This window comes from Mastigoproctus giganteus, chromosome 1 (genome assembly GCF_048544385.1).
Source record: "Mastigoproctus giganteus isolate SK-2022 chromosome 1, ASM4854438v1, whole genome shotgun sequence".
NCBI lineage: Eukaryota > Metazoa > Arthropoda > Arachnida > Uropygi > Thelyphonidae > Mastigoproctus > Mastigoproctus giganteus.
Window position 1 is genome coordinate 137,368,109 of NC_143575.1, and position 14,668 is coordinate 137,382,776.

Below are 14,668 nucleotides of genomic sequence, written 5' to 3' on the forward strand. Positions count from 1 at the left end.
CTGGCCTATAAGGGAAAATCTGCGCCCCATGGAAAAAAATGTCCAGTACAATCCTCTGGTTCATCGAAGCAAAATTCTTCTGCCCCCTTTACACATCAAACTGGAGAAGCTTTCAAGTAGCTGAGAAGACAATTTCCACTGTTGAGTGATGCTAAGGTTAAGGAAGGAATCTTTTTGGTCTGCAAATTCTTGGACTTTTAAAAGATGAAAACTTTGAGCGAGTCCTCCAGGGTAATGAGAACGCAGCTTGGGAAGCCTTTATAAGCGTTGTGCATGACTTCCTGGGAAACTAAAGAGCTGGAAACTGTTTAGACTGTGAACAAATTAGGCTGCAATATGTCACCGAAAATCAACTTTTTTGACTCTCATCTGGACTTCTTCCCTGACATCTGTGGTGTAGTGAGTGACGAGAACAGTGAGCGAATCCATCAAGACATTTCAGAAATGGAAAGAAGATATCCGTGTAGGTGGAACATTTCTATACTTGCTGACTACTGTTGGACAGTAACAAGAGATGCCCTGGAAGTGGAATACAAGCAATAAGTAAAAAGAAGGCACTGCAATAGGCCACATTTTGAGAAAGTACTTTCAGTTCCTGTGCAGTTTTCTTGTGTTCTTGTTTTTTAACGTTTTAATTAAAAACAACTGTGATTTATGTTGTATCATGGAAATGTAAATATGGGATTGTTTTAAAATTACTTTTCACTCCGACTACTACTGAAATTACTATATTCTTAGACAATAGCAAAAGTACTGTATCTAAAAAACTAGAGCTAATAAAAAATTTCTGAAGTCATATTCGTTTTTCTCGACCCAAAATTAATAAAGTTTGCCTTTTTTTAAGAAAGGAAACAAATTCAAAGAATATTTTTGTTGAACAGTGTTATTAAAGGAACCATTACTCAGTGACAATCTTAAAATGAATATGGCTGTTAATACACTAATCACTTCTTTGCCCTGTATAGTTTCTGATTGAAGCTATTCAGAAAATTGACTCTATATGTATGGAGATACTGAAGAAGCTTACCTAGAAGACTTTTCTTCATCTCTTTGCAGAAAAAGAGACTGTCACAGGAAAACCATATTTCCCCAAACTAAATCTAATCATCATAAAATTAATCCTCTTGGAAGGAAATTGAAGGCCACACTTTAGTGTTTATTTTTGTTGAACAGTGTTATTAAAGGAACCATTACTCAGTGATAATCTTAAGACGAATATGGCTGTTAATACACCAATCACTTCTTTGCCCTGTATAGTTTCTGATTGAAGCTATTCAGAAAATCGACTCTGCATGTATGGAGATACTGAAGAAGCTTACCTAGAAGACAATTCTTCATCTCTTTGCAGAGAAAGAGACTGTCACAGGAAAACCATATTTCCCAAAACTAAATCTAATCATCATAAAATTAATCCTCTTGGAAGGAAATTGTAGGCCACACTTCAATTGTGGTCTTCAATTTATGCAAATTGAAGACCACACTTAATTTGCATAATTAATTATGCAAATTAATTTTAGCAAATTGAAAGTGTGGCCTTCAATTTACCCAACTAATGTCAGGATTCCTTCAGTGGAATTGTAGAGAATATCATAGCAATTATTATGCCATTCAGGATCTCCTTGTTCATTATAATGCAGTTTTTTCCCATCTGTCAGAAACTACATAATTTCATACCTACTGTTACTACATCACTGAAACACTGTAATCCACAGGAAAGATTGTAGTATTCAATAGTTTGTGATCTAGACCCACATCAACAATCAAACCTAACTTATACTACCAAATGGAAATTTGCAATAAAACAATATTTTATATTTTATAAAGCCACTGTTTATATTTCTATGCATGGAGAATACTTCAACAGCTCCTGGAGAAGTTTCCATATTCCTTCAAAATCAATATGACTACAAACAAATCTGTTGCTACTCAGCTATCTCTATATTTTAATATTAGAATTTTCCCTTTCTACCTTATGACTAACCAACTTATACCTAGTGGCATATGTTGGTTAAAAATCTAATTTCTAAGCCCTTTCCTCTTCGGTATTATCTGTGATTTTAAAGTACATAATCCCCTATGAGATGATCAGACACTGGAGAAACAGAACAACTTTATGAAAAATATTGTTGATATCTGATATTAATCACTGAAGCTCTGTTATTGACCTCATTCTATATTCACCAACTAACTCTTTTGCCCGTCTGCAATGGTCTATTCAATAGTTTGTGATCTAGATCCGTATCAACAATCAGATCTAACTTGTATTAATTAACAGATGGAACTGTGCAATAAAACAGAATGTTCCACCCACCGTTTATATTATCCTGTATGGAGAGTACTTTAGCATACATGTCACTTTTGGAATATGAGAATGATTAAGCAGAAACTTCAAGTAATTATCAGTCGGATTACAGCAGAAAGTGGTTTTCGTATATCCACTCAAAAATGAGCCACCATTAATTTCTGTAGAAAGTGTAATCCATCCTGACTTGATTCTAAAATTGAGTTATCATTAGATAAAATAATTGGTGATCATTAGGTACTGAATCATATTCAAAGTTGGTTGTAGTATGGATAATCTAAGTGAAGTAATCCAAGTTGTCAAATTTTATTTGATTACTAGCCATGTTGGGTTGCCTGGTAATGAGAGTGCTCATTTGGTGTCTAAATTCTTCACACAGCCATTTGATACCACTTTAAATTATTGACAGAACATTTGGCAAAACCAAGAAGGCAATAAACTCCCTCAGATTAAATCTGATTTCTAATCTTGGCCATCCAGATTTTCCATGTGAATAAAAAGGAAGCAGTCACACTTGCAAGAATATAAATTAGTCAGGCACACTTTTCTCATTCATCTACCTTAAGGATATGTTTACGTCCTTTGAGATATATTTACCTTCTTACTGTCGTATTTCCACCTTGCTGTTTTGAGTGGCACAGCCCACAATTTGGCATATAACTATTGATGTTATATGCCAGATTGTGTTCTATTTGCAACAGAGCTAGAAAGCTATATTCTTGTTAATTTAACAACCCAGTACACTTATACCCTGAAATTGCCATTGGATGCTAAATCTGATAGAACACAGTATCAGATCTGAAAATGCTATTGAACGATAGATGTGATATAGGAACATTATCTAAAAAAATAAAATAAAAGAAATGTTATTTCCATTTTTGAATGATTCATTATGGTGTTTAACTGCCTATGCACTGCTAAGCGATGTTATAATTTTTAATGGATATTTTCTTTTCTTTCAGGTATAAAAGGAGAAATGGGTGACATGGGATCACCAGGTGAAGATGGTTTTCCAGGTAGACCTGGTTTACCAGGTCTCTCTGGTTCTAAAGGTAAGTTTGCATAATTGTATATTGTTTTCTGAAGGGTCAGAAGGCTCCCCTAAATGAGTAAAATGCCTACATTCTGGGGATATACTCATCAAAACCAAGTGCGATAAACGCTTGGAACAGCTCCTTCGAGCTTCCCCTCTATTGAGTGATTGCCAATTACAGTAACACCCAACAAGACACTCAACTCCAAGGTCTGTTCTCTGAATGGAATCTTCCTGAAGTGTCTGAAGATGAGATCTGTTCAGAGCTAACATCATAAGCAGTGACAGCTGCAAATCAAATGTACATAGGATGAAATCTAATCCCAACTAGAAACCTCATCATTACTAGTGTCTCCTAATGAGAACAAAGCTGGCTATTAAATAGTGAAATATAGTGAAATCTGAACTGCATGGTACATCCACATGTTCCAAACTCATTGAAGTGCTCCATGTTCCAGAAATATAGACATTCACAATGGCCTGCTGTGGTACCCTTGTATCCTCACACTGTGAGGATGCGCTTTACGGAAAAGTAGCCCCTTGCATCTTGCCCCTGGAACATTTTACTCCCAGTAGATAATGAGTAGGTTACAAAAATGTAAATACAGTCAATTCTCGATAACTCAAATTTTTATTGAAGTCCCAGTTCCTTTAGTGGAGATTCAAGGTTAAACTCTCTCGATTACTCAAACTGAACTTCCAATAACTCTAACTTTTCCGAACAAATTTTCAAAATTACATTCGTGTACAAATTGTCACATAGCCTTTAAACTAATTTCTCTCCTTTTGTATGTCTTCAGGGTTCTCTTTCCATTGTGAAAGGAATGGAAAGAATACATACTCAACCACGAGGGCGATAGTCATGTGGTTAGTGACGCACATGGGGGGACGGAACAGTGACTAATCTTATAGGAGTCTTTTGAGTAAAAAGTGAATCTTGTTCTGATTTGTCTAAATTCAAACAATAAAAGTTCCTGCATCTGGCTCTCCTCACATTTCCTGACGCAGTGGACAGTGCGCATTTTCTGTTTTCGCCACCTCATCGCGTGAACAAGCTGAGCGTCGCAGGAAGTGCAGTGTCTGCATATTATTTTTGCATCTTGATTGATTAATCCTGTGTGTACAATGGCAAAAAGTGTTTCGTCAATAAGAGGCAAAAGAAAATTGGTAGATGATGACAACCACATTTACGTGTTTTCAAAGAGAACTCTATATGAAAAACATGGAATCTGGGTTTGTGAAAAATGTTCCACCTGCAAAGGGCGTGTTTGGACAGAGGGTTTGGAAGGCCCAGTTGTTTTCACAACTGGGCCTTCCAAACCCTCTGTCCAAACACGCCCAAACAGTTATATTTAGAAGGCCCAGTTGTGAAAACAACTGGGCCTTCTAAATATAACTAAACAAAAGGGCGTAACTAAACATAATCATGCAGCTCAAACTGCAAGGTCGGAAGCATTGCAATTGATTGGTCAAATACGGCAATATGCAACAACGACGAACGAACGGCTACAGCAAATTGTTGCATCAGTAATTGCAGAGGCTCATGCCAATGTCACGCCATTACTTCCTAAAAAGGATTCACTTAAACGAACCATTCGTCATGTTCGATGCAACAGTGGTACTCCTGCTTTACCGAGTAATCTCCAGCACCTAGTAATTCCACAAAATTATCAAGAAATTATCATCGATGGCAATGTACAACAGTTTTTGATGTATTATTATTATTATCATTATTAGTATATCAGCCATATGGTGCAAGGAAGCCTGAGGCTTATGCTGCACCAGCCAAAAAAAAAAAAAAAAAAAACATTCCCAAGTTACCCTGAGAGAGAGAGAGAAGTAGAAAGGAATCACCAAGAAAGAGAAGAATGGTGATAACGAACTGCTCCTGTGTCGCATGCTTATTTTTCCCACTAGTAACAATCTTCAGTTATTGGCGTGTAGCCAGGAGTGGTTTTCTGATGGAACTTTTAGCACAGTACCCACGCATTTCCAGCAGCTTTATACAATTCATGTGGTTCAATTCAATGCAGTTATTCCAGTGGTCTACACACTGCTGCCAAACAAAACTCATGCCACATACGTCAAGTTGCTTCAAGAAGTTAAAAATCTACAACCTGTTGACCAATCCCAGGGACTTATTACAGATTTTGAACACAGTGCCATGCAAGCCTTCCAACAAGAATTTCCTGGTGTTGTAAATACTGGTTGTTTTTTTCATCTTTCCCAAAGCATTTGGCGAAAGGTACAGAATGAAGTTTTAAAAGTCCAATATGAATAAGACCATAAATTTACTCGTTGGATCCGAATGATTCCGGCATTGGCATTTATTCCTCCTGCTAATGTTATTCAAGCATTTGAAGATTTAGTTGAAGCTGATGACTTCCCCATTGAAGCTATGGTGATTGCAAACTACTTTGAAGATGCATATATTGGAAGAAGACAGTGGAGAGGCTGGCAATTACCCATTTTTGCCATCGAATTGTGGAATGTTTTAAACAATAATAACGTGCATTTATTCTATTAAAACAAAATAAATTAGAATTATTAAAAAATTAGGTGTTCATTTACATTTCTGTAGCCTACTCAATATCTACAGGAGGCGAAATGTGTCGGGGGCGAAATGTGGGAGGCGAAATGCGAGGGGCCACTTTTCCACATGCTCATAAGCATGCCGTGAAAGGAAGAAACAAAATATGAAGACTTAAGGCAGAGCTGAACATTTCATACAAGGAGCCAAGAAAAGCAGTAAAACCAGTAAATAACATTAAGGGCAACATATGTTGCAAAGGTTTCCAAAGAATATTCCATTAGTACTCAAATGGAAATGAATATACCACTAAAAGTGTCATTTATGCCTATCACCCTCTATTTAGTGAACTCTGAAAAACCTGTACAGAAAACTCTATCAGCTGCTACTCCAATATTGGTACCCCCTTATGCTCAGCATTACAAAAATTGAGCAGAAAAGTATCAGTGCACAAAACCTAACTGCCTGTGGCAGTACATGAAAGAATGGGTATCGTAACCAAGCAAGTGCCTGAATAATCATTTTTGAAACTCTTTTCAGAGGAAGAAAGGGACACAGGACTGCATCCATTCTCTTCAGAAAAGAAAAATCTCAGGCTGAAAAAAAATAAACCCTCAGCATATCAGAATGATATTTTGATATTTGCTGGTCACTTCCAACATTAAAATGGTTCATGGCTCAGCAGTCAGTGAATATTGTTTTATTGTTTATCAGTATGAAGTTAATTTCACTAGTATTTCCAAGAGGGCACTTCCATGTCCCTTTTCATTGGGTCTTTTTCTTGAAGAATGAATTCCTTATGAACAAATTTTATTCCTCTGCAAACTCAATTAGTAGATTGCGCCTATCATCTCGTTTTACAGTTGTTCTTTATGGGCCAACAGATCATTCCCAATTTTGGATCTTACCAATTTTTGCATCAAAATCTCACAGTTTTATAGTGGTAGTTTGAGTTCATGTAGGAGCATAAACTTCAATAATTTGAAGAGAATAGCAACTATTTAGCTTAATAGCACAGTAATACTTTATAGCACAGTAATACTTTTGTACTACTTTCTACTTTTATGGATAAATCTGTTAGCCTGTTGTAGATCAGGAACCTAATTCCACCACCATTATTTGTTCCTTTGTAGTATAACCAATGTCCATCTTCTAGTTTCAAATCTTCACCTTTTCTTTGAATCTTACATAAACCGATGATGTCCCAATTCATGTTTTTCAGCTCTTGTAATAGTTCTTCTGGACATGAGTCTGTATTCATATACTGATGTTAAGCGTTCTAAAGTCCAGTGTCAGCCTGATTTAGCATTAGCATTAGTAGAGGCATATGATGCAAGAAAGCAAGCTTATTCATCATCAGCCAAAAAAAAAAAAAAAAAAAAAACAACCACTACTCCCATTTCACCCCTCCGTTCGTTCGAAATACCTGTCCAGCTGAGCCTTAAATTTGTTTAGGCTATCAACTTCAACAACAAGCGATGGGAGTCTATTCCACAAACCAACTGCCCGCTGGCTAAAGGCAGATTTCTGCACATCTATCCGACATCTGTCCTTCCTCAATTGGAATTTATGCCCTCTCAGTTGATTATTCTGAGCAAGAGGAAGAATCCCATCGGCATTGAGCATGCTCAAGCCATTCAAAGCCTTATACACCTCTATCAGATCACCTCGCCGATGCCTAGTCTCCAGGCTCTGTAATTTGCAACTTAAGCCTTTCTTCGTAAGAGCAACCCTTTGTTCCATTCACTAATCTTGTTGCCCTTCTCTCTACTCGTTCCAGCAGCTCTACATCCTTCTTGAAATGAGGCCTCCAGACCTGTATACAGTACTCAAGGTGTGGCCTGACCAATGCCTTATACAAGGGAATAATCACATCCCTGTCCCTGCTAGAAAAATTCCTGTATATCATTGACAAGACACCATGAGCTACTCCTGCAGCTCGTCTGCACTGCTCAGAGAACTTCATATCTGCCTGCACAATTACCCCCAGGTCCTTTTCATTCTCTACCACTGTCAGCCTAGTACCACAGAGTTGATACGTTGATCTGGGGTTACTGTTTCCCATATGTAGTACTTTACATTTGTCAATGTTAAACTTCATTTGCCACCTCTCAGCCCATCTGCTCAACCTTTCCAGGTCCTGTTGCAGCAGCATAGTATCAGTAGTGTCCTTAACAACCCTGCCAACCTTGGTATCGTCTGCAAACTTGGACATTAAGCCTGATACACCATCATCAATATCATTTATAAATACAGAAAACAACAATGGACCCAACACTGAACCCTGAGGAACTCCACTAATAACATTAGTCCACGTTGAGCAGTGTCCATTGATTACCACTCTCTGTCTTCTGCCACTCAACCATCCCTTTATCCATAGCAGCAATTTGCCTCCAATGCCACACTTCTCCAATTTGTGCAGCAGTCTTCCATGTGCAACAGTATCAAAAGCCTTTCTAAGATCCAAATATATAATATCAAAGTTATTCCCTGCATCCAGTAAAAATTTAGTTCGATGATTCTTAGCACTCTCTACTATCGAACTGGTCTTCTCGCTGCCATAGGTAATTGTTCGCAGGCTTCCCAGGAACAAAAGCAATTTAATTTGTTGTGAAGCCGTGTTGAGACAGTGGATCATAATCTGCAAAATTGGCAGCTTTACTGGGGGGGGAGACGAGTATTACTCCCTCCCGTGATTTCTACCACATCCCACAGTTCAAATTCAAATAGCACAAAGAAAATTGAAAACACATCAGTGGATACAGATAACTTCCAAACTAGAAGATCTGATACAACAAATTTATATACAAGATGTGGGCAATGGTCTGTCTTCTCAAAAAAAAAAAAAAAGAAGACAAATTGAAGTGTAAATACCATACACCAGCTACACAGAAAAACAATCTGATACATTTTCATCAACTAAATTCAAATAAAGCCTCAAATTATACAGTGAAATTGCAGAGACTTTTGTTGCAACACTCATAATATCTAAGATTTAATTAATCATTAGCATTAGCATTAGTAGAGGCATATGATGCAAGAAAGCAAGCTTATTCAGCATCAGCCAAAAAAAAAAAAAAAAAAAAAAACACACCACTCCCATTTCAACCCTTCGTTCGTTCGAAATACCTGTCCAGTTGAGCTTTAAATTTGTTTAGGCTATCAACTTCAACATCAAGTGATGGAAGTCGGTTCCACCAACCAACCACCCGCTGGCCAAAGGCAAATTTCCGCACATCTATCTGCCATCCGTCCTTCCTCAATTTGAATTTATGCCCTCTGAGGTGATTATTCTGAGCAAGATGAAGAATGCCATTGGCATTGAGCATGCTCAAACCATTCAAAGCCTTATACACCTCTATCAGATCACCTCGCCGGTGCCTAGTCTCCAGACTCTGTAATTTGCAAAACTTAAGCCTTTCTTCGTAAGAGCAACCCTTTGTTCCATTCACTAATCTTGTTGCCCTTCTCTATACCCGTTCCAGCAGCTCTACATCCTTCTTGAAATGAGGCCTCCAGACCTGTATACAGTACTCAAGATGTGGCCTAACCATTGCCTTATACAAGGGAATAATCACCTCCTTATCCCTGCTAGAAAAATTCCTGTATATCATTGACAAGACACCATGAGCTACTCTTGCAGCTCGTCTGCACTGCTCAGAGAACTTCATATCTGCCTGCACAATTACCCCCAGGTCCTTTTCATTCTCCACCACTGTCAGTGTAGTACTGCAGAGTTGATACATTGCTCTGGGGTTACTGTTTCCCATATGTAGTACTTTACATTTGTCAATGTTAAACTTCATTTGCCACCTCTCAGCCCATCTGTTCAACCTTTCCAGATCCTGTTGCAGCAGCATAGCGTCAGTAGTGTCCTTAACAGCCCTGCCAACCTTTGTATCATCTGCAAACTTGGACATTAAACTTGATATCCCATCATCAATATCATTCATAAACACCGAAAACAACAACGGACCCAACACTGAACCCTGAGGAACTCCACTAATAACATTAGTCCACATTGAGCAGTGTCCATTGATTACCACTCTCTGTCTTCTGCCCCTCAACCATCCCCTTATCCATAGCAGCAATTTGCCTCCAGTGCCACACTACTCCAATTTGTGCAGCAGTCTTCCATGTGCAACAGTATCAAAAGCCTTTCTAAGATTCAAATATATAATATCAAAGTTATTCCCTGCATCCAGTTCTTTTGTGACTACATCATAATATCCAATCAAATTGGTCAGGCAAGACCTGCCCTTAACAAAACCATGCTGCGTCTGAGCTATAACTGAATTCTTGTCTAGATGATCCTGCAGTGCTTCTTTAACCAGTGCTTCCATTAATTTACCTGGAACAGAAGTTAAACTAACAGGTCTATAATTACTTGTGTCAGCCTTTGATCCTCCTTTGTGAATTGGGGTTACATTTGCACATCTCCAGTCTATGGGTACATCCCTTGAGTCCAAAGAAGCTCTCATAATTATGGCTAGGGGTTTGCTTACTTCCTTTGCTGCCTCCTTTAATATAACTGGATAGATCCCATCCACCCCAGGTGCCTTTTTTATGTTTATCCTCAACAATCTCTCCTCCACTTTCCTCTCAGTTATTACAAAATCATCCAGCTCACTGCCAATGTTTACTTTACCTACATCATTCTCCTTCCTGAATAACTCCTCATGCGTGAATGTAGATGCAAAATACTCGTTTAGATTGTTAGCCACTGAGCAGGATCCTCAACTGTTGAACCATCAATATCCAGTGGACCAATCTGATTCATCTCTTTCCTTCTTGAGTTTAAATATGTAAAGAACTCTTTTCTGTTTTTCTTTGCATCCTTTGCCAAGGATTTTTCGTAGTCTGCCTTTGCCTGGCTAATCTTCTTTGTGACTTGGTTATAGACCAACTTAGATCTATCATAGGCTTCTATGTCACCCATTAATTTGTATGTATCCCATGCATTTTTCTTCTATGCCACATGTCTCATTAGAGCATCTGACAACCATTTAGGCCTAAACTTTGAACAATATTTCTTAGTTGGTATGTAAAGCCTGGTAGCCTCCAAGATTAGTTCCTTGAATGCTTCCCATTTTGAGTTTGCTGTTGGTAACATCATCAGTTGGTCCCACTGTATAGAATTTAAATACTGTCTCAGACCTCATAGTCGCCTTTACGAAAACAAAAACCCTTCCCTTTACTTCTGATGGTAGTTACCTCCTTGAGTAAATCCCACTTCAACACACTGTGATCACTGCCACCTAGTGGTTCATTTATCTGCAGATTCTTAATGCATGAAGAATCACTACTGATAATCAGATCAAGAGTATTGCTCCCTCTTGTTGCCTCACGAACATGCTGATGTAGAAAACAATCATCCAATAAATCCACAAAAGCCTTGCTAGTGTGCGAGTGACCAACCCACAAATTCCAGTCAATATCTGGGAAATTAAAATCCCCATTATAAGACTCTCTGATTTACTGGCCCACTCTATTTCCCTGTACAATATCTTATTATACTCATGAGAGTCATTAGGCCTATAGCACACTCCTACTCTCAATTTTGATTTCCCTATGCTTATGTCACACCAAACTGACTCGACACTGCCCTGTCCATCGATGCCGACTGGCTTCACTTCCTTTGACTTTATGTGTTTCTTAATTAATAGCATAACCCCTCCTCCCCTCCTGTCCTGTCTATCCTTTCTATACACATTGTATTCCCCAAATTCCAGTTCCGCATTAGTAGAGGCATTTGATGCAAGAAAACAAGCTTATGCAGCATCAGCCAGAAAAAAAAAAAAAAAACACTTCCACTTCACCCCTCTGTTCGTTCAAAATATACCTTAAACTTATTTAGGCTATCAACTTCCAAGACAAGGGATGGAAGTCTGTTCCACCAACCAACCACCCGCTGGCTAAAGGCAAATTTCCGTACGTCTATCCTACATCTGTCTTTCCTCAATTTGAATTTATGTCCTCTCAGGTGATTATTCTGAGCGAGAGGAAGAATCCCATCAGCATTGAGCATGCTCAATCCATTCAAGGCTTTATACACCTCTATCAGATCACCTCGCTAGTGCCTAGTCTCCAGACACTGTAATTTGCAAAATTTAAGCCTTTCTTCGTAAGAGCATCCCTTTGTTCCCTTCACTAATCTTGTTGCCCTTCTCTGTACTCGTTCCAGCAGCTCTACATCCTTCTTGAAACGAGGCCTCCAGACCTGTATACAGTACTCTAGGTGTGGCCTGACCATTGCCTTATACAAGGGAATAATCACCTCCTTATCACTGCTAGAAAAATTCCTGTATATCATGGACAATGCACCATGAGCTACTCTTGCAGCCCGTCTGCACTGCTCAGAGAACTTCATATCTGCCTGCACAACCACTCCCAGGTCCCTTTCATTCTCTACCACTGTCAGTGTAGTACCACAGAGTTGATACGTTGCTCTGGGGTTGCTGTTTCCCATGTGTAGTACTTTACCTTTGTCACTGTTAAACTTCATTAGCCACCTCTCAGCCCATCTGGTCAACCTTTCCAGATCCTGTTGCAGCAGCATAGTGTCAGTAGTGTCCTTGACAACATTGCCTACCTTTGTATTGTCTGCAAACTTGGACATTAAGCTTGATATACCATCATCAATATCATTTATGAATACAGAAAACAATAATGGACCCAACACTGAGCCCTGAGGGACTCCACTAATAACATTAGTCCACGACGAGAAGTGTCCATTGATTGCCACTCTCTGTCTTCTCCCCCTCAGCCACCCCTTTATCCATAGCAGCAATTTGCCTCCAATGTCACGCTGCTCCAATTTGTGCAGCAGTCTTCCATGTGCACCAGTATCAAAAGCTTTTCTAAGATCCAAGTATATAATATCAAAGTTATTCCCTGCATCCAGTTCCTTTGTGACTGCATCATAGTATCCAATCAAATTGGTCAGGCAAGACTTCCCTTAACAAAACCATGCTGTGTCCGAGCTATAACTGAAGTCTTGTCTAAATGATCCTGCAGTGCTTCTTTAACTAGTGCCTCCATTAATTTTCCTGGAACAGAAGTTAAACTCACAGGTCTATAATTACTTGTGTCAGCCTTTGATCCTCCTTTGTGAATTGGGGTCACATTTGCACATCTCCAGTCTGTGGGTACCTCCCCTGCGTCCAAGGAAGCTCTTATAATTATGGCTAAGGGTTCGCTTACTTCCTCTGCTGCCTCCTTTAATATACCTGGATAGATCCTATCCACCCCAGGTGCCTTTCTTGTGTTTATCTTCAATAATTTCTCCTCCACTTTACTCTCAGTTATTACAAGATTCTCTAGCTTTCTGCTAGAGTTGAATACACATCTGGCTTTCCCCTCGCTAAATAACTCCTCATGTGTGAATGTCGATGCAAAATATTCATTTAGTTTGTTAGCTACCTGAGCAGGATCATCAACAGTTGATCCATCGATATCAAGTGGACCAATCTGATTCATCCCCTTCCTTCTAGAGTTTACATAAGTAAAGAACTCTTTGCTGTTTTTCTTTACATCCCTTGACAAAGATTTCTCGTAATCTGCCTTCGCCTACCTAACCTCCTTTGTAACTTGGTTACAGATCAACTTGTATCTATCATAGGCTTCTGTGTCATGTGTTAATTTGTATGTATCCCATGCATGTTTCTTCTCTGCCATATGCCTTATCAGTTCATCTGACATCCATTTAGGCCTAAACCTTGAACAATATTTCTTAGTTGGTATGTAAAGCCTAGTAGCTTCCAAGATAAGTTCTTTGACTGCTTACCATTTTGAATTTGCTGTTGGTAACATCATCAGTTGGTCACACTGTATAGAATTTAAAACTGTCTCAGTCCATCGTAGTCGCCTTTACGAAAGCAATAACTCTTCCATTTACCCCTTATGGTAGTTACCTCTTTGAGTAAATCCCACTTCAGCACACTGTGATCACTGCCACCTAGTGGTTCCTCTATCTGCACATTCGTAATGCATGAAGAATCACTACTGATAATCAAATCAAGAGTATTACTCCCTGTAGTTGCCTCCCGAACATGCTGATGTAGAAAACAATCATCCAATAAATCCACAAAAGCCTTGCTAGTGTTCGAGTGACCAGCCCCCAAATTCTGGGAAATTAAAATCTCCCATTATAAGACTCTCTGATTTACTGGCCCACTCTATTTCTCTGTACAGTTTCTTATTGTACTCATCAGAGTCATTAGGCCTATAGCACACTCCTACTCTCAATTTTGATCTCCCAGTGCTTATGTTACACCAAACTGACTCGACACTGCCCTGTCCAGCGATGTCCACTGGCTTCACTTCCTTGGATTTTATGTATTTCTTAACTAATAGCATAACCGCTCCTCCCTTCCTATCCAGTCTATCCTTTCTGTACACGTTGTACTCCCCAAATTCCAGTTCTGCATTCCTTATATCTGTGTGACACCATGTCTCTGATATCCCAATGATATCTGCCTTTGATGTTTTGAGCAATACCTCAAATTCATCAAGTTTATTTACTAAACTCCTAGCATTGGTGTACACACAAGTATACATGCACCTATTTCTATTCTTAGCTACCCTAACACAACCCATGTGTTTACTTGTACCGCAGTGACTCCCAGTAGTCTCTGAAATATTCTGCATCTTGTTTTTCAGGCTTCTGCTCATTCCAATAGAAGCAGTGTAAGAATCTCTTTCTCCTCTGCCGGTGGCTACTGTTAATCTAATGGTCTTTGTCTCCCCCCAAGCTAGCAGTTTTCCCACCCACCTAACACTGCCTCGATAGCATCAGCAAATA

At 39.0% G+C, this 14,668-nt stretch overlaps 1 protein-coding gene across 1 annotated transcript in view; it reads left to right on the forward strand.

Annotated features, from left to right (window-relative positions):
• The window catches only part of LOC150091155 (uncharacterized), a 1,391,089-nt gene that overhangs the window by 962,317 nt on the left and 414,104 nt on the right, over positions 1-14,668 (forward strand). The window contains exon 27 of the mRNA XM_090374518.1: positions 3,265-3,354. Coding sequence (XP_090230644.1) covers positions 3,265-3,354 — 90 coding nt within the window. The remainder of the gene's footprint in view (positions 1-3,264; positions 3,355-14,668) is intronic.